Source organism: Eutrigla gurnardus (assembly GCF_963514095.1).
Source record: "Eutrigla gurnardus genome assembly, chromosome: 10".
NCBI classification, from domain to species: domain Eukaryota; kingdom Metazoa; phylum Chordata; class Actinopteri; order Perciformes; family Triglidae; genus Eutrigla; species Eutrigla gurnardus.
Window position 1 is genome coordinate 21,964,919 of NC_139924.1, and position 21,109 is coordinate 21,986,027.

At 45.3% G+C, this 21,109-nt stretch overlaps 1 protein-coding gene across 1 annotated transcript; it reads right to left on the reverse strand.

The window, feature by feature from the left end:
- Positions 1 to 713: 713 nt before the first annotated feature.
- On the reverse strand, positions 714 to 17,144 carry chrd (chordin). The gene is made up of 21 exons (XM_084020024.1): positions 16,924 to 17,144; positions 14,730 to 14,833; positions 14,444 to 14,570; positions 12,109 to 12,261; positions 11,768 to 11,885; positions 11,456 to 11,543; positions 10,287 to 10,428; positions 9,916 to 10,053; positions 9,579 to 9,661; positions 7,691 to 7,838; positions 6,340 to 6,446; positions 5,488 to 5,767; positions 5,074 to 5,315; positions 4,879 to 4,992; positions 3,479 to 3,679; positions 3,226 to 3,319; positions 2,998 to 3,054; positions 2,682 to 2,785; positions 2,180 to 2,443; positions 1,886 to 1,979; positions 714 to 1,664 (listed from the first exon to the last, which is right to left on the reverse strand). The coding sequence occupies exons 1-21, from the start codon at positions 17,066 to 17,068 to the stop codon at positions 1,600 to 1,602; spliced, it is 2,868 nt and encodes a 955-aa protein (XP_083876150.1). The 5' UTR covers positions 17,069 to 17,144; the 3' UTR covers positions 714 to 1,599.
- Positions 17,145 to 21,109: the final 3,965 nt, after the last annotated feature.

Genomic DNA, 21,109 nt, shown 5'->3' on the forward strand with positions numbered 1-21,109 from the left:
GAAGGGGCCTTTAGTGTAATAGCGTGTTTTGGCCAGCAGAGTGCAGTAGCAGTTGTTTGTGTGTGTGTGTGTGTGTGTTGGAATTAATTTTGCTGTGTGTTCATGATTCAGGAGTTTGTGTCCATCTGTGAATATGTGATTATGTTTCCGTCTGTCTGCACTGTGTGTGTGTGTGTGTGTGTGTGTGTGTGTGTGTGTGTGTGTGTGTGTGTGTGTGTGTGTGTGTGTGTGTGTGTGTGTGTGTACAAGAGGAGGTATGTCAGGGACATACACACACACACACACACACACACTCATAAAACACACTCATTAAAGGTGTAAACAGAGAACCGGAAATAAAATGAGGAGATCAGAGGCGAAGAGAAAGGAAATGACAATGAAATAAAGTATCATGAGGAAAAGGGGGGGAAAGTGCTGAAGACAATGAAGGGAATCGATGAAGAGGAGGCAGAGATGGAACAATGGAGACAGAGAAAGCTAGGGATTAAGTGGGATCAGTCTGGCTTGCCATCTCTCAATAATCACAGCTCCATATGTGGAGAAAGAAAAAGTGGGAAAGAAAGCAACAAAGTGGAAAAACTAAAATCCCAAAGAGTCCAGATGATAAAAATGCAAAAAAAACAAAAAAAAACCCAAAAGGGAACAAAAGGGGGAGCTTGTGAGGGGGAGCTGGCTAGTGACGGCGTACAAAACAAACCCACAGGTATTCGCTCTTTTACCAGCAAACATGTTTTTATTTCTTCTCCACGCATTTCAATAAATACAAAAATACAAACCAGCTTCATATTCATAAACAATGATAACAAAAAATTCATACAAATATTAATTAATTTGAAACAGAAATAGGAACAACCAAAGCAGAGAAGCAATGAGATCCACGGGAGGCGAAGGCAAAGCTCGTATCAGTATTACATCGTAGTAACCAGCCCAGTCCACGTTTCTTTGTGTTGGGACATATTTTGAACGCTGCTTTGCCGGTCGGGACGTTAACTGTTTCTGTATTGGTGATTAGTTGTATTCTTTACTGGTAAAAACACGCACACAGCCACACTCATACATACACGCAGATTTAAGCAACACCTTTCTCTCGGTTGGAGCGGTGAGAGCTACATTAGCTATGGCTGCACCTCAAAAAGAAGCCTTTGTCAATGAAATACAGCTGGCACCATCTCACCACAACTTGCCCCTCAGAACAAAGCCGAGAATCCCATTCAACAGCTGTGTTATATTTCTACATATATACCTTTTTGTCCTGTTTAGCGTTTAAAAAAAAAAGAGCCAAAAAAAAGATTAAAAAAATTCCAGCAACAATTGGAAGGCAGGAAGCAGAAGGCGAAAGGTTTGTCAGGCGTGATTGGTCCTCTTCATAGCTTCACCCCTTCATTTAATGAGTCTTTGGACGTTTTCATGTTATTATGTCTCCGTCTCTGCTCTCCTCTGTTCATTACAATCCTGAAGCCGATAGCAGGGTGGGTGTGAGGTGGAGGAGGGTGGGAGGGAAGGTAGGTGGGTGGGTGGGCGGGACCCAGTGTGCAGCTCTGGGTTTGGGTTACATGGGTAGGGGAGGGCTTTGGTGCTGTTTGTGTTGGTCCCAACAGATCAGTGTCTCCAGGTGCGCCTTTTGTCCGGAACCTTCGTCATCAAGTCAGCCTCCTCTCTGGAATCTGTGGAGAAGATAACAATTAGAATCAGTCGAGGACCCGAGAAGGAACTTTGTGTTATAACATAAAGACAGAAAAACATAAACATGCAGATCTTTTAAGCAGCTTATCAGCTCCCAAAAGGGACTCGACAGATTGTCATTGCATGTTTCTGGCAAGGTGGGGAGCTCCATCATATTGGAGGTGGAGTACACTGTGTGTGTGTGTGTATCATCACTTCTCACCAAGGCATTCAGGGCAGCATGAGCCCTCTCTGCGGGTGGTGTTGGTGCAGGTCGGTACTGTACATTGCTTCCTCTGACACTTGGTCACACCGTGCTGTGGACAAATAAAAGGAGGGAGACAGTTGGTGAGAAGAAGCAACCACCACAACCACTAAAAAGATTCTCCTTCAAAACCATGACTTTAACGCAAGACTAAGTTTTGATGGGCCGCCCGCGAGTTGTTTTCACAACCTACAACTTTTATTTGGGGTCAGTTCCACTTGGATCGTAATCCTTGGCAGCCACTGTACTTACATCACACCAGCAGTTGATGCATTTCATCTCCCCCACCAGCGGGACCCAGGGATGCCAGTTGTCACTGTTCTGGTAAAAGGTCTTGCCAAATTTGCAGTGCCTCGGCCCGTCTGCCTGCATCATGTCGCTGTGCTCCAGGCCTGCAGGAACCTTCTCCTCCTCGGGACATTCCTTGCAGCAGTCGGAGGGATTACGCCTTACGGGGTGACTGCAGGTCAACACCGGACACGTCACCTTCTCACAGTGCACCTCTCCCGAAGATCCCTATGGATGTAATGTAGCATTAGCAGCGGGCTAGCAGCAATTCTTCTTTTTCTCACACGAATATGCAGCCGACTCATTGCTTTTTTTAAAAGATAAATAAAGTCTGAACATTCCCCAAGGGCAAACTTCATTCATGCCTCAGCTTTCTTTGCAGCCTAAGACAAGATAAATGTTCCATTAAGGGATTTTGGAAAGTAAATCCAGCCAGATGTGAATGGGTTTATTGATGTATATTCACCTTGCAAGTGCAGACGGCACATTTAATGTAGCCAAAGGGAGGTACAAAGGGATGCCATGTGGTTCCTGGGGCATGCATCTTCTGGTCTCCTTCAAAGTAACAACCTGAGAGGAAGGAAAGAGGAGAAAAAAGTCAAGTCAGCAAGAATATGCATGAATGATTCAGAGTTTGCTTCTAACTGTAGGCTGGAATACAATGAGAGAAATACGGCGCAGACATGTAGAAATACACAACAGAAGAGACTTCAGTGAAAAGTCAAAAGGAGAAAAACAACAAAGAGTAAAGCTGAGTCGGAGACATGACGGGCAGCACCTACCCTCGGGGTGTTCATCCACCCTCTCTGGAACTTTCATGTCCGTCGGCTCTTTGCTCTCTGAGCCGGAAACAGGAAATGGAGGCAGAAAAACAGAATTAGTTTTCAACTTTAGGATTTCTAATCATAAAAATCCTCCTCACAAACTGGAGCTCAAAGCAGTATAACAACGCAATATGATATAACGTATTCATATATATGTCATGTACAGCCAAAATCGGTCCGTCTCACCGTCACAGGTCGGGCAGCACGTTTCCTCCAGCTGAATGGTTCGGGAGCAGGTCAACACCGGACAGATGACTGGATCGCAGATCACGGTTCGTTTCTGCAGAGAGACGGCGAAGAGTACGTTTTACTTGACAAGGGCTGCAACAAATGCACTTCCCAGCTTCTCGTCAAACGCTTTAAACGTTTAGCGCACGCGTTGTCGAATAAACCACCAAAAACACATTTAATTGCTGCCTTTGCGTTCTGTCGTCGTTACCTGGCAACTGCAGGAGAAGCACTTGTCGTAGTTGGGGGTCCAGCGGGAGCTGTGGGCGTGGTGCTGGTTCTCAAAGAAGCAGGTGTGGGGGTCTTTCTTCAGCTCCTCTGGGTCTTTCACAAAGAGGTCGTCAAACTCGGCCTCCTCCACCTCCCCTACTCTGGTCCCTAACTCACAGTTGTTCGGCACATGGACCTGGACCTGTGTAGAAAACGAAACGGAGGGATGGAGGGAGGGTAGATCATGGGGTAGGCGGATGTAGCGGTGGGTGAAATGTGTTTGGGAGGGGAGAGGAAATGAAAGAGAGGCAGAGAAGAGACACAAGAGGAAGGGTGGTTAGGACATTAGAGATTTGTTGGGCACACCTGACTCGAGGCTGGCCTCCAGCTGACTTGTTAATTGTTCCTAACAATGTGTGTTTCTGAGCTACGGAGCACATGGCTGTTTATGTGTTGGACCTGTTTGCTATTAAAACAGCTGGACCCTGCTGCTGCATGTGTGTCATCACTTTGTGTCTGAGCACCTGGCAGAACAAAAAAAAAAAAAAAACCCAACCCCATCAACCACTTCACCTACAAAGCTGCAAATAGGTGTGTGGGCCACCGTGGTCTGTGTTTGTGTACGTTTCTGAACCCCAATAAAAGTTTCAACAAAGTCTGTCCAGGCATACAGCACCTGCCAGTGAAAGTGTGTCTGAGTGAGCAATCACACAGACACATAAACACTATATAGAGGCAAAGGAGGCCACACAGACTCTACGACTCTTCTTCTTTCTTATGATCGGATCACTCATTCCACTTTGTCTATTAGGGGTTTTCAATAGACGGACTTTATTTTGGCTCTGTTGCTGTTAGTAACGGGGCATGAGGACGTAGCATCTTAGGTTTGGAGCTTTGACATGATCCTCACGTCTTAGAAGAACTTTCTGACTGGAACATTTTAAAACTTGAACAGATTTGTTCAGTTTAACAGTCAAGTCAACGGTTGGTAATGCCTTATATAGTTTATACCGACTTTTTTTTTCCTGTATTTGAATGATTCCATTTTTATAAGCCAGTTTGAGCTGAAAATGATCTAATCCCTTTTTGTGGGGGCCTGGTTTACTGGTGGAATAGCTTGTTAGCATTTTATTTCATTCTGATTGTAAAAAGGTTGTTTAATATTAGTAAAACAAAGGCCTTTGTGCTGTAGCTGTAGTCGTACAATGGTTGTATCGAGCTTGCCTGAAGCACAAGTCTTGAATGTAGATATTGGTTTTACATTACATTCCCAATGTTCTGTATTTAAGCTGCTTATATTCACAAATGTATGATAAAACTTCCTCTTGTTATGCCAAAGATCATCCATAATAGTGAGTTTAAAAATAGTCTGGACTGTACATGCAAATGGACTTTACATACCTGTCCTCGTATTTCTCCTCGGGGGTTCAACTTGGTGCTGACCTGGATGAACGCTGTTCCCTGGTCCAAGTGTTGCAGCATTTCAGCGCTGATGTCCTTTAACACGCCATGAGCCTGGAGGAGAGGAGTGTTTGAGTGCATTTCCGTATGTATTTGCATTCATTTGAACGTGCATGAGTGTGAACACTCGTGTACCTGTGAGCCGTAGAAGCCGGTCAGCAGCCTCTTGTGAGCGGCGCTGCTGTCGTCTATTTCCCCGATCTCCGCCAGGCCCTGGAGGTGGGCGCTCACGGTGAGGTCGTCGGCCTTGCTGAGGCCGGCGACGACGATCTCATAATGCAGGTGACACTGTTTGTCCACGGACACCCAGGCGTGGCCTGAGGCCCCAGTTCTTACCGGCGGAGAGACAAAGTGGCCGGCCAGAGGAGTGGGCAACTCTGAAAGAAGGGGAAATGGTTCGATGAAGCCACAACTTGAAAACAATGGAGACATGTTTTCCCTCCAATGCACAGTAGAAAGGAATCCCATGCCATTTTATGAACTTCATGACCTCCTTCCCACAAACTGCCACCCCTGATTGTCTGCCTCCCTTGCTTCCATCGTTCGTACCATGTCTGGGTGCTTCCAGGCCGCTGTAGAGCAGGGCCCTGATCTGCCCCCTCAGCTCCCCCTCCTGGCTGTGTGTCGTGGCAACATTGATGAACAGCTCGTTCTGCAGCAGCATGTGGATGTGTCGAGCCTCCAGGCGACTCCAGCTGCCCTGCGCCTGGCCCGTGGCCTTGTTGTACTCCGGCGTCAGGTCATACAGCACGGATCGCTTGTTTCGCCGCCGCGGCTTCAACTCAATAGTGAGGCCGACAAACTCACTGGTGAGACCTGCAACCTGAACCTGGAGGAGGGGGGGACGAGGGAGGAGTGGTTAAAGCCACACTTCCTCTCAGACATGTGTTTTGGTTATGGTTCCTTCACTTGGATGTTTGGCACTCACTGTGCATGATTCTGTTACTGACTGTGCAGAGTTTCACACTAGAAAGCTGCTCTGCACTCGCCTTAAAACCTCAGTTTGACATGCGTGCACCAGTTTGGAAGACAGTCGTTGTTGTGTGCTATCTGATAGACACTTTGGTATTTATTGGCAGCATTTGCTTATTCAAAAGTCATGGTTTTTTCATGAGACGGAGGGACAAAGCAACATTAAAAAATATATATGACAGAATGTTTTAGGACTTTAAATATGTCTGAAGGGGACAGTTATTAATGATTTATTTCCTTTCTCATCCAGTTTACACCAAAATTCAACTAAAATCTTGAAATGAACATGTTACAAAAGCGGCTTCAATTCAACTATAACGACAAAAATATTCATTATGTTTACTTGCCATGTAGAAGATCTCCAAGATATGTACAGTCATACAAAAAGAAGTTCAACAGCTATCCCTGTCGTAGTGGACAAATCCATACCTGGTAGTCCAGTGTGCCGTTGTCGTGGAGGTTGAAGATGGCGGATCCCACACCTCCTGTCTTCCCCGGGGTCAAAGCATCACTGCTGGACATCACACTCTGAATAGCTGAGCCAGACAAACACTGATTAGCATCAAAAATCTACTTTAGAGTGCGTTCCGGTTTGAGTCACTCCAACTATCACTTCTCCCCTTGGAGTCAACTCCCCCCTGCATGGAGCCCAAGATGATGAGGCAATGATTTCTGTCATGTTCAAATTTGCTGGTTGGTTGAAGGAGGGGGGGGGGGGGGGGGGGGGGGGCACACTACATTCCCTCACATTCTGCAAGCACACACCAATAATGTCATCCCTTCACTAAGGAACAGTCATCGAGGGGACAGATTCAATTGACCACTTATCAGAAGGCATGTCTGCTCGTGAAATTGGATGCGTGACCTGAGGCCAAAAACATACATGTTGTCTTGCACGCACACACACGCTCACACAAAAAAAAAAACCTGCCAAGGTTAAGCCTTAGAATGAGGTAACCCTCGCTGAATGCAGCAGGCTTAAAAAGCTTGAGCTGAGACGGGACAAGGAGGGAATGAGTAACAGAGAAGGACAAGAAAAAGTGCCGAGAACATTTCTGAAAATGACATGGAGGCAGAAAAAAGCCAGAGAGGAGGAATGACGTCAAAGATACACAAAGGACAGCAAGCGACGGGATCGAGAGACGGAGGGGAGAGACTGAAAGGAGGAGAGCGGGAACGCGAAAGGAAGTGGAAAGACGAGCGAGAGGACTGTGTTGGGTTTGGGATTCTTTGTGCATAACGTCAAGCTGTTAATCACGGCACTGGAACACCAGCAGACTGTGACCTTGGCAGCGTCACCGTGTGTCTGTGTGTTCAACTTGGACCCAAAAAAACCCCCATCTTTTGCATGTTTTGTGTTTGCGTGCGTGCGTGGCATTGTTTGTGTTGGACGAGTGTCTCAAAGCATCGGACACCTTGATGGTTGATGTTGTAGTATGCGTGGCATGAAAACACCATGTGTGCGTGGTTTACTGGTTTCAGACTGGGCTGTCTATGACATTCCAAAAAATTTCGCTCTCACACGTTGTGTCGCTCTCACAGAAATAAACACAGGCACAAACACACCAAGTCAAACAGAGGGTCTATAAACATGGTTTCCCCCAGTGATAAGACTTGAAAGGACGGAGAATAAGTATTTATAGAGTAGGATGACAAAAACAGCCACAGATGGGCTATCCCAAAACAATGACGACGCAAAACACATTCTTGCGAGCGACCTCTGTGTTTGTCGTTGAAAAAACTCCAATCGATAACGGTGTTCGACCGCGGGGACACTTACTGTCACAAGATTTCCTGCCCGTGATGAAGCCGGAGATTTGTCGGGGATCCTGACCCTCGGTCGCCACGGCGATCTCCAGCTGACCACGAGATAACCAGAACAGTTCGCGGCTATTTAGGTCCGTCAGCACCTCCGCAAAGTCTGGATCCTGCACAGATTGGAAACGTTAGCTCTAGTTGCGCCATATGTGGGTCAACAAGTGAAGCAATATAAAAACCATGGGCCATTGTCAAGAGTAAACTCAATACCAGAAACTAAAATGTAATATGCTGTTAAGATCTTGTTGACATGATGTTAGTACAACACGGACATGTTACCAGAGTAACAAAACCCCCAACTTATTTAGACGAAAGACAGACTAGAGACATGTTTCCAACTAAAATGAGCTTATCCCGTCAGTTTATACCAAACAAAGATGAGGTGAGCACGGAGAGCCAAACAGATCCCAGAACGGCAACAACATCTCCTCCAGATAAAAAATAATCCAGCAATCACAAAGACTTCACAAAGTCAGAGACCTTTAGGGACACCGACGTTACCTGAAAACACGTGACTTTAAATCACCCTGCTCAGGAGCGCATACTTAAAAAAATATGGCTTGCATTGCTGTAACATGTTTCATATGGAGGGACGTTTAATTCCATGCAGGCAGGCTGGACTCCAGGAGAGACAGGGGGACGTTGAAAAATGTTGTAGTAATGGGACGGCTGTACGAGTGTGTTGAAGAAATGCTACTTTTATGACTTCGGGGCCTCTGTTCAATATAAATATACATGTACTATAAATCCACACGGCGAGGAGCCGAGCCAGGATGGGAACGGAGAAGTGGCTGGACGGAGCGAAGGAGACTCATATCGGGGAAACTGAACGGACAGAATAATGAGAGGGGAGCAAGGTGCAAACGGATATATTGGGGCTGAGCGTAAATCAGACGGAGCAATAACACTGTCAGGATTACTGATCCAATACGCAACGACTTCACACACTTTAAGAGTGCTCACACATTTAGAGACGAAGGCAAGCATCCTCTTCAGCGAAAAACGTTGTTCTGTTCCTCGGCTAGACTTTACATGACTCGGCGGTTTGGGTTTTCAGCATCAAGCTTAAGGCACTTTGAGGGACCACATGGCAGTTGCCAAGCTCCAACTTTTCACATATTCTTTAATGGACAGTCTCCCTCACCACTAGGCTCAAAAGAGGCGTCTCGGCCCTTCACGCAATTCCTGGCAGAATTAAAAACAGACCCGCCTTTCATCACTCCTCCTTCCTCCCTCTATCCATCTCAGCCCACAGACCACTAACCACTGACATGTGTGAGGAGTGTGTAAGCAGTCCATCCTCTCTACCTAACCCATCCCTCCCCTCTTTCCTCTCTGTCTAACATCCCTCGCTCACATCTGTCTCCTGCAAGCGTTTCTCTGACACACTTTCTCTCTTGTTTTCCGCCTCCCTCTTCCTCTCCATCCATTTTTTTCCCTGTCATGTCTCAGAGCAGTAAGCTGTGATCAGAGCGTACGCGACAACAGCGCTGGGATGTGGTGAGCCAGGCCACATCCGTCTCAAAGAGGAGGGGCGGGTGATGGGGGGACCAGGAGTGTTGCTGTGTCATATGTTCCTAACCAACAACAACACCGTAATTCACCGTTCCAACACGTTACCATTAAAAACCTCTACTTGTTTCATGCTGAATATTGCTTTTTGGGGGAGGGGGGGGTGGTTATTGTAATTTATAATTTGTAAAAACAATAATCTGGAAAACACTCAACATGTGACTTGAAGATAATAATTCATACAAAATACTGAATACACATTTCTTTTTTTCTTTTTTAATTAAGTACCTTATAAAGTGATTGTCAACTGTGAACAATTTAGATGTGTTATTACTCACGTGAGAGGTGACGTTGGCCCGGATCTCTCTCAGGATGTGCTGCCGGTACACAAGCTGGACTCGGATGGGCACCACAAGGGGCTCTGAGGAGAAAGAGACCCCAGGTTGAAACACTAAGATGGAATTGGTAGAAACTGAAATGGGAACAACAATCACAAAGGAGGATTCTTGTCCCAGTTTAGTTTTTTTATCTGTACTTTCATAAGGGAAGTTGGTAATAAATGTTTTGTTGACGGGAACTATTTCTTGCAGGGGTGAGAAATCTCAGTTTAGAGTGTACATTTTGTCTCTATATCTCTGTGCGTTGTCTCTCATCCTACATTGTCCCGCTGCTCACCTTTGTCTTTGTGCTTGATGAGGCCTTGGAGGATGAGGATGAAGTGGAGGTTGTTCTCGGTGTCACTCAGAGTCAACATGGCAAGACCTCCCATGCCTGAATTCTCCTCCTCTGATGTCAGTGTTGAGCTGAACGTCTCTGTACACGAGAAACATGCACATTACCATCGTGAGTATTTGCATTCTTTATAATTCTATACAAATATCTCTCTGTAAACAAAGTCCTGCAAGTTTTTGGCTACATTAATCCATGCACGGCTTTTAAAGATTCCTCCAGAACGTATACAATTCCTCTGCTTTGTAAATATTGAGTTTTTGTGTACAAATGAATGGAACGGGACATTACAATGCTATAATATCATGCACACGCACCGGCAAACAGCGCTCTGTGTTTGATGATCTTCCCCTCCACTTCGTCTCGTCTGCCCGTCGACGTGCTCATGCTGATGCGCATCTGCTCGGACTGCAGCTGTAGCATTAGAGGCTTAGCCAGGTTCTTCCATACTCCACAGATCTACACAAACACACACAGAGACACGAACACAGGTGAGCTGCAGTACTGTCACAGTGAAGATGGAATAGTACGTGTCCGTATCAACGCATACTCGGGCCTACAGTGTCAACAATTTCATATATCCTATAAAAAAGCACACAGGCATACAGACAAAACAGCCAACACACAGACATCTGCTAAGTACATCAAACCATGTGATTTTGCTCTCGACCACAGTCTGCAAGCCGTCAACATAAAGCCACTACTTCTCCCTGAGAACGGAGGGAAGAAATGTGGCAGTGTGCCGGCGCCTCATAACTTTCGGTTCAGGGGTAATCTCCATTTTAATTAGCGATGCTCTCTGTCCCCCTGCTAAAGGGTGATGTAACATGTGAAAAATTCCCTCTCCAAAAAAGTTTTGCTCCAGCTAAGTCCCTCACATCCCCCCCCCCCCCCCTACTTCCTTTTTTGTGTTGGAGTGTTTTCTCTAAGGTCCTCTGGTGCTTGACACTGACGGATTTGTCTAAAAATAATAATAGGCCCATTTCTGGGATCCGTATTAAAGGGGCTCCTTGCCTCGCTGAAGTGAGCGTTCAGGTCAGTGTGTGTATTTTGGCAGGGAAATAATGTGTAGTGATGGAGCCAGAACTTATTGAGTATAAGGACATGTGTGCATGAGTACTACTGTTAAAGCAACGTATCAGTTTACTGATTTATCAGAATAATATTGGCCTTTTATTAAACATAATCTTGTGCACCTCTGGCCTGGTGGCAGTTTCTCCCTTTCCAGTGAGTGAGTGAATGTTTACAGCAATCAGGCTCTGTTAAGAATCAATGAAGCGTGGGCGTGTGTGTGTGTGTGTTTATTGTTTATTAACGCAGAGTGAGTTATGGGAGAAGAAGTCAGAGTTGGCGCGTAAAGTTACAGAGAAGGAGCATTAATCACACCGGTACTTAATTCTCCCTCTCAGGAAACACAAAGACAGACAAGCACACACAAAGAAAACAACTCTAATGGAAACGAGAGAGGGTGACGGTGATGTCTTACCATGTCTGACTGTCCCTTGGGGACTCTGTACTCAAAAGCAGTGGTCCCATCTGAATCCAGGAAGGCTATTTTACTGGGGCGACTCATTCTAAAAAGTCAGGGAAGACAGAATAGACACAACGGACACTTTTTAATTGAGCATTTTCATCATCTGCAAACGGTGAAGCACCAGACTGACCGTGACATATCTTATATTAGCGGTGGAAAGAATGAGCTGCGATGCTACTGAGGCTGACAAAAAGAAACAGAGCCACCTTCGGGGACTGAAGCTATGAAAAGAATCCGAGGACCGGTTTCAACTGTGAGCTTTACCTCTGGTATGTGATGGAGAACGCCAGGCTAGTTCTGGTCAGAGAAAAGCGAGCTCTGGCAACGCCGTTGGAGCTGGGCAGCCATGACTCCGTCACTCCCGTCAACACGGCAACAAAGTCTGCAGAAGGAGAGAGGGTTACTTAGCAACACATACCGTGATTAACATTCCTGTTCGATGTGCTTTTATTATTGCATATTTTCACGTGTGTTTTTAAGTGTTTTATTAGCTGTTTTGAATGCCTTTACTCTGGACTAACAAATTGCATTCCACTGTGTAGACGCTGTTTTTAATGAAGTGTGCTGGTGGTTTGTCCACCTGTCTGTGATGTGCTCATGCTCACCGGTGCGGCTATCCCCAGGGCCCAACTCCTCCGAGCTCAGGTAGGACCGGTCGTTGTATGATTTGTGGAGGTCGTCCTCCTTATCTTTGCCCTTCTCGTGGAAATACTCAAAGCCGTCCAGCACTGAGTCTGTCTGTTTCTTGTCATCCTCGCCTGTAGAAGGAAGAACATGGTTAAAAGGGTTAACAGAGATTCCCACTAGTATAATCTATATGTATGTGAATGTTGGCCTAAAATAAATATAACCTGATATGGTTTATTAGGAATGGGAATACATTTTATCATCTTTAGATTTCCTGTCAAGGTACCTAAACCAAAAATATATCATCATATCAAAATCATTACTATGAAAGCAAGACACTTATCAAGCTATGAATAACAAGAACGAAAGATGGTGTCAAAGGACATTAAAACGCAGTTTGCATTTTTGCTTATAACAGTGCGTAGCCTACAGTAGTATTTGTATCTGTACAACCACAAACCACATTATAAAACCACTTGTATATAACCACAAGTCATCATGGCAACTCATTCGGTTCTTTCTTTTTTTGCGGGTGAAGGTCCCGCTCCGCGTCTGGTGTAATACGCCAGGAGACAACAAACAAATAAGACTCATTTGAAATACGGGATTCATTTTTTACACGAGTGATCGTGTGGATGACACACCAGATGGTGTTGAAAATACATATATTCAATCATATTCCTAACCTTGAAAAAATACTGGTTAAAACCGAGCATTTTTTTCCACACGGTCCCTGTTAACAGTAGGCGTTTAGTGTCTGCCTTTGAAGCCGTTTTAGTATTCTGGCAAGATAAACCAAGTGAACCCAAACATTTCAAAACACATTCTGCTAAATCGTTCTCAAAGTCTGGCGCACAGATGAGACTAACGCACCGGCTGTCCTTCTTTTTCAGTATGCTTTGAGTACGGACGAAGCATGAGAAATGTGTGGCAACGACCGGCCCGGCAGAATGTAAGACAGGTATGAAGTGCAAAGGAAAAGCCAGAGGTGGGAAGAACGAACGTCAGACGCCAATTTCAATCCAGTGCGACGGGCTGCAGCACATTCTGTCTGTCTCCCTGACTTCCTCCCTCTCGGCCAGGGGTAACTAACCAGGGTAGTCTCTTGCAGCTGAGAGCTTAAGGAGAATTGGGAGTGACACTGGCGTGTGATCCCAACAGTGACCCGCTGTTCCACACAAGCTGCTGTAATGTGTAGACCTAGAGGCTCTGCACACACACACACACACACACACACACACACAGTGTGACACATGCAGCTATGCTCACTCAGCCAAATACTGGCCCACTCCGACATGAAAAACCACACACTGGCTCTTAGTCACCCACAAACGTTTTTCTACAAGGCAGTTTTCTCGGTTGGACTGTCTGCTTTCTTTCTTGGTGTCTGATTCACAAACACACACACAAGCCACCCACAAACACTAGGACCTCATCGTTCTTCTCTCGCTGCCTCACTCCTCTGCTCCACTGGGCACGCTCAGGGGCTTCTGGGTAGTGTCACTCTCACTTCTTCCCACTTAACAACACTGTATCCTCAGGTGCACCATTACACACACACACATAAACACAAACACACACACACACACACACCATTTTCCATCCCATACACAAATTGCTTTGGTGCCAAAGCTAAGACAAACCCACTCAACCTTTTGCTTAAAACTTGACCACAACACACACAGCCCTGGGCCTGTCCAATTCTTAACACACAAACATACATACACACACAGCACGGCGCTGTCCACCCAGTGCTTTACCTTGACTTTATTTTCCATTCCACACAACGGAGAAAAACACCCCATTTGGTGAATAACAGTACAGCAGGACGACCCTCCCTGTGTGTGAGCATAGGCCGCGGAGCACTAATCGTCCAATAAGGTGGACTTGTGTGTGCAGCAGTGTGTGGACGGGGTTAAGTGGCAATGTGTGAATGAGGCTAAATAGATGGGTGGTACTTTCAGTAGTGGCTGGTTAGAGGAAAATGTCCATTTCACGCGGCTGGATGGAAAATCAATCGACCCGCTCATTGCATTTAACAGCTGTTCTGAAGACTAACAAGTAGAGTCACTGAGAATAAACAAAGAGTGTGGAAAAGAAGCCCTAGCTATGGCAGGAGGGGAACAGCAAAAAGTAAATATTCTTTGTTTCTTTATTTCTGTTTCCGATAAGCATTTTGCAGCTGTGCTTGCTTGTTTTCTCAGCTGCCTGCCGCAAACGTGTTTAGAGCAGGTAGGATTTGACGGACAGCTACAGGTCTGAAAACCTGAGGCCAGCAGTGGGTCAGACTGGGTGAGCAGATATAGGGCATACCTCTAGGGCAGGTTTTACAGCAGTGACCTGGCAACAGGATGGGGTCGTCACACTCCGGGTCTGGGCAGTCCTGTTTGACGTTCTTGCAGTTTACTTTCCCAAACACCTTGCCACGACGACTCTTTTGCTGCCAAAGAAACACCAGAGAAACAGACACATAAGTACCAGCTCTCATCCGAAAACAGACGCGGTAATGGTGACTTTCCGGTGGCGAGCTCGTTCAACCTGCTACTGCAGAGCAGACGCTGGGTGAGAATCAACACACACACAAAGAGAGAAAACTCACAGGTTCGCAGTAGCACTGGACACAGTGCATGATGCCGAAGGGCTCCCCCAGGTCTGGGTGCCACGTGTCCTCCAGAGAGTAGAAACGACCTCCGAATGAGCATCCTGTAACACAAACACTAGTTAATGGAGTCAGTCACACACAGGCTCCATAACAAACTAAGTGAAATTCCACGATTATATATGAGGTTCATGCTTGAATCAATTATGGGGAGGATTTTACTTGAGGCACTTTAAGATATGACTGTTCTTAATACTTAAGAGCAAGAGAAAGTGCAGCCGCAAGACTTTTATGGAGTGTCAAACATGCAGGATGACAAACTCTGCAGGCCCAGCCATTTTTATCCATTTTTATATTTAACAACAAGTCAATCTTGCGTAGCTCATTGCCCAGGCATGTTGGAGGCGACTGAAACTCACTGGATGCTTCGTGAGTTTTGGGACTCAACCTTGCATCCTGTCTCATCTAAATGATCCGTGAGTGGGTGACGGGGGAGACATTCAATTTTCCACTGAACAATTATCGGAGATTCCCAGAAACGCACATAATGTATGCCAACGATTTTATGAGGGAAATTTAATACGTGCTGTAAATGTTACGTGATAGGAGGCAAAGTGAGCAATAGGAGGTAATAAATAGTGCATCCAGTCAACAATAAACTCTCACCTATACATACATTAAACAGGTTATTATAGTGGGATACATAGTAGAACAAAATAGACAAATAGAACATATAGAAACTGAAGTATTTTTGCAATGATAAAAGGGGCAACAATCACATGAATACACCAGTGTGCCTGAGTCGAACCGTAACTACGGAAAAACATTGCAGTTTATAGGGAATGCACTGTTATATTGGTGTTACAGGAGATAAAAATAGGTTTTAATGTCATCCTTACTCCACTGAAATCAGAATTGAGTGCTAGTCACACTGTATTACTACAGGGGATATTATAGTGATCTTTGGTTTGCATAACTGCCTGTTTGAGCAGAGTGTGTGTGTTGTGTGTGTGCAGACACACACAGAAACACACACACACCAAACGTGATGTTACCCCTCCACGACTGCACCCGAGCTGATGGCTTGCCTCGCTCACTGCTACCAACCTGGTTCACATTATTCTTTCATTAAAGTGACTGAACACTTTAAAACAGTCCGGTCCGGTTTACGGGGAGCCAAACTGTTTGCCTGCCACTTGTGTCTCTGCTGAAATAAATCATCTCGGAGGAGCCAATGCTTGTAATGGAAAGTCGATTGATTACAGTTTCCAACAGCGAATTACACGGCGAGGCGACGCGGTTAACGTGGAATTCCCAGAGTTTTGAACTCCAGAGCAGTTACCTTATAAAAACCGCAATGAGCTTTGTACGTAGGGACTTTCACACATGAATCAAATGGCATTGACTGCGGTTATGACTCAGATGTTTGCCTCTAGTTTACACATGAAAGAACACCGAGGAACAATTCAAGGAAACATGGAAATTCACAAAGATTAGGTAGTGTCTGCGTAGTCAACTTCATTAGCGCACAGGAAGTACACAGTTAGCCTGCTTTAGTTGAAGTTTACATGTAGAGTTGTATTTGTTGTTGTTTTTTAACGTTAAGCTACTTCCTATCTGGCCACGTCCCCTCCGCGTGCACGTTACAGGCGCTTGAACTCAGGTCATGACCCCCCAGTGGCCACGGTACGCACGCGCAACAACAACCCAAACTTCATGAGAAAACGATGCAATTAAAAGGTTAAAATGTGTTTGTTTCACAATGACAAACGCTGACGTTATACTTACACGTCAGCTGGGGACAGTAACAGTACGCTCACTGAGGTTCGGCTTAATGACGATATCAAATCACAACATTCGTTTAAAGAAAACCCATCATTTTTTACTTGTTAGGCTCGCTGATGCCCCCTTTAGCTTGTGTGTTGCATTAAAAAACAACATTATGGAAAGCTGCCTAGTTTTGAAGCTTGAATTTGATGGTAAAATGAGTGCTGCTTTGTGTATTAGACGTTACCCGAATTAACAACTAGCTCCTATCAATGTCTATCACTTTACGGTTGCGTGTCCAGGACTGGTCACGTTAAATTGACACACTGTAAACTGAATTTTGCTACTGTAAACTATCCTCAACGTAGTCGGAACTATAGGAAACACATTCGCAGTGACATTATAACAAATGTGTGAGCGTTCTTACCTGACAAGCCTTTGGAGGGCAGCGGCTCTCTCTCCGGCTGGATGGGCAGAGCGGGAGACTTGAGTCGCGAGGCCGCCGCGGTGTGCAGCCACGCGCAGCTCAGCGCGCACAGCAGCAAGGAGCGGAGCGCGCGGGGAGCCAGCATCCCAAACCTCCCTCTCTTCAATGTCTCTCCGCGAAAAGAAATAATTCCCTCGAACTCTCGGCCGCTGTCGTCTCGAGGCGACTGATTACACGCACTAACAAAAAAAAAAACCCCGCAAGTTTCGCTCCGTGCGCCCAAGTGTCCCGTGAGTTTCCCGTCCCGTGTGTGGAATCATCCGAGTTTCAGTGAGCCGGAGGTGTTCCGAAGAAGGCAGGACGCAGCCGACTGAGCCGTGTGTGTTTCCTCAGTACCAGCAGCCTCCTCTAAGTCCCGTCCCTTTCTCTTTTATAGCCTCCCCTGACAGCCTGAAGCAGCCACCGGCTGGGGGGGGTTGGGGGTGGGTGATGGAAAAGGGAAATTGACGCCCCTATCAGTCCATTAAAGCTTAAGATATGGAAACGAGCGTCTGATTCATTGTATAGCCTCCTAAAACTTTCAGAACACTCTTTTTTTCAGGGGGCAAAGTGAAGCTTTATAGATATGAGTGAAAGAGAAATGATAGTAAATATGATTTCCCCCTTTTTTACATTTATTTAAAGTATACTGAGTGGCATATTGCATTTACCATCATGGTTACAAAACATTTATTGACTGTGACTCTAAATGATATTAATGAGGATATTTTTTGTTTTTTGGTGGTTTGGTTTTAAGGTCAGCTGTGGCACTTTTGTTGGTTTACTTGTCTTATTGAATTATCATTATGTAAGTAGGATGCAAACTAAATCTTCTTCTTGTCTTTCTTCTTCCTCTTCTTCTTCTTCTTCTTCTTCTTTGTGTCTAGCATTATTCTTATTATGGTGGTCATTTGTACCAAATGCTCCCTTATTTATTTGTTTATTTGTTTATTTGTCACATAGATTTATGCTGATTTTCACACTTAGCAGCAGCAATAAAACTTCTCAGTATGAAAGTGTGAACCTCCAGATCACATACTGTAATGAATGTGTGAGTGTGGCTGGCTACACCGTCTATTTTTTCAAGTGTGTTTGGAGCTGAGACCTAAGTGACTGAACAGAAACAAATGAAAATAGTTGGAATGCCTCGAGGCAACCCATTTCGCTTTGTCCTGGCCATCTGCAAACCTATGTCCTCTTTAAGACCTCCAGCTATTTCGTTTGGCTGGCTTAGAGGTCTACCTGGACCAGTCCACTTATTGTGACCCTCGCACGCGGATACAGGTGCCAAACGTGGCTCAGTCTCTAGTCCGTCTCGTAGCCAGTGTGTGAGCAACATCAGCAACAAGTGAAATGTATTCGGGCTTATTCGGGGCTGGGAAATGTTCCCGTTTAACAAAAACAGAGCAGTTGAGCAACAGCGCGGCGCTTCATAGTGGCCCCTTGGGTCCCAGAACAAACGCTCTGTGGTTCAAGTTTACATTATTGTAGTGGCGCTGGTGATTGGTGATTTATTTCCCAGAGTTCACCAAGGGTCAGGCTTATTACACGGCTGAGATGTTTGGAATAAAGGAGTGATTGATTGTGGGATTTTTGATAATAATGTGTAATGAGCTTACTGTATATGGTTTGTTGTATAATCTGGAGAACATGCTCACCAAGCAGGGCCTTTATACAGTGGGAATAAAAATATCCCACAGTTCGATGTGCCATTAAACTCTCCAACACTCACTTTGAGGAAGAACAACTTTTGTTTTGTTTTATTTAGTCTAAGTTTCATTGTGGTCTACTTTAGTCCCACGTGAGACCTGGCTTAAACGCTGTCTTTATGCGAAAACATCGCGTAAAAAAAAAGAAGTGCTAAATCCAATCGGTTTTGTGCCAAAAGTGCAGGCCAAGGTGCGAGCGCAAGGTGTTATTTTTATGCATGTGTCACATTATGTGGCCTTTGGGAGCCACTTCCATCCGGGTGTGTAGATTCACGCCCCTACTCCGCCGCTCCCAGACCAGCAATGGGAGTCGATGATGGCCTATTTGCACTTCATCATGGGGTGATAAGCGACACTTTTCTTCTGCGCTGCACACGGTGATTCATTAAGCAGACTGGATGGTAAATTGTCTATTGGAGCTAACAAAAACCGAGGAGCATTTTATAGACCCACCGGGATAATGACGGCCGCGTTTTTGTGTATTGGAGGCGTTCACTGCGTGTTTGGAAACGGAGACTTGCAAACTCGTCACTACAACAATGCGGTGTAAAAAAAAAGAAGGGAAATCGTGATATAAAATCTTTCCTACACAAGAGCCCATTATTAAACCACCAACCACTACATAATAATACTCTCTCAGTTATACGGTTTAACGTTGTTTTGGTGAAGACTGAACCCGAGCAACACAATTTTAACCGTATTAATATGCAATTCTTAAGGGTGCCGAATTCAAGAAAAATCCTCACTCATTTGGGGGACAAACTTTGCACTTTTTCTGTTTCTGATGAGCAAACAACATATAATTGGCAGATTTCCAAATTACGATTGGGCCTCAATCAATTAAAAACAATCACGCGCATCTTAACATGATGCCGCATTTAAAAAAAAACACACACATTCACACGGGTTTATACCGGAAAAAACAATTTCAATAGGATGTGTTGATGTCCAATGTATCTAACCGTTTTGGTGCATTTTGGTCCCAGGTCCCTGAACGCCACCGAGGCGTGGGACAACAATTTATAGGGTCATAATCTTTTTTTATTAATTACAGATGCCTCTTCTTTATTAAACAGTGCATCTTGAATTGATCCACGTCGAGCTGTTTGTTTGCGAAGAGAGGAGAAGGAGAGAAAAAGCAGAGTGAGCATGAACCCTGAAGTCATCCCCAAAATGCCACGAAACATCGCAGACCAATATAATCGATTAGCCTGGACGCTGCTTTATGACTCGATCCGATTAGAAGCAGACTCGATGTTCCTCCTCCTCCTCCTTCTTCTTCTTCTTCTTCTTTTTTTTTTTTTTTTTTTTTTACAATATCGCAAACATGCCAGCAGGAGGAGAGTGCAATAACCCAGATATAAACTGCTGACATGGAAGGAAACTTCAAACGACAGATTTATACGGACACGAATGTGACATGATTAAAAATAAGGACATGACTGTGTGCGCGTGCGCGTGGGGGGCATAATGGCGTACCTGGATGGAGGAGAGTCAATTCACTGTGTATTTGCTCTTGTTTGTCAGACGCCCCTATTTGCAGGTCATAAATGCTGGTTGTTCAACATTATAACCCCCCCCCCCCCTAATCTGTCTGTCTCACTACACGCACACGCACGCACACACACACACACACACACACACACACACACACACACACACACACACACACACACACACACAGAGGGGACCGCATCCTGTTTGCTGGTCAGACTGGGAGGTGTGAATATTCAACCAGTGAGCTATGATAGCCTGGCAGATGTGCCTCTCTCCCTCCCTCTCGGTCACACACACACACACACACACACACACACACACACACACACACACACACGCACACACACACACACACGCGCACACACACACACACACACACACACACACACACACACACACACACACACACACACACACACATTCACCACCTGTTCCTCATCACATGGAAGTAACCATGACATGTTTTACTCTTTGCTTTTACAATGAAACTTAAATAAGCGTGTGATTGGTTACAACAACAACAACCAAAACAAAGATTAAAAAAAGGAAAGAAAACACATTTGCAAGCATCTTTTCTGCACTCCTGGCCTATAAATTGTCTTTTTTTTTTTTAAAGACTGCCATATATGACCTTCCGTTCCTCCTCAATTCATTTGCTGTAAACGCATGGCATGTTTTTCTGACTCACGTTCAGATCTGGCTGTAATTGCGCGTGTTGCGTTCCTAATTCCGTTTTAGGTTGTGATATTCTATCATAGGCAGACATCTGAGGAGGTAACTCATGCTGTTCTATTAAAGGAAAGTAGAAGAAGAAGTAAAGCTCTTCATCTCGCGGGCTCGTTGCGCGTGTCCTGAGCGACACGGGAAGGAGCGCGCGGTGCGTTTACGGCCACTGTCATGCTGATGCCGATAATGATGGTAATAAGAGGAGGGTCGCTCAG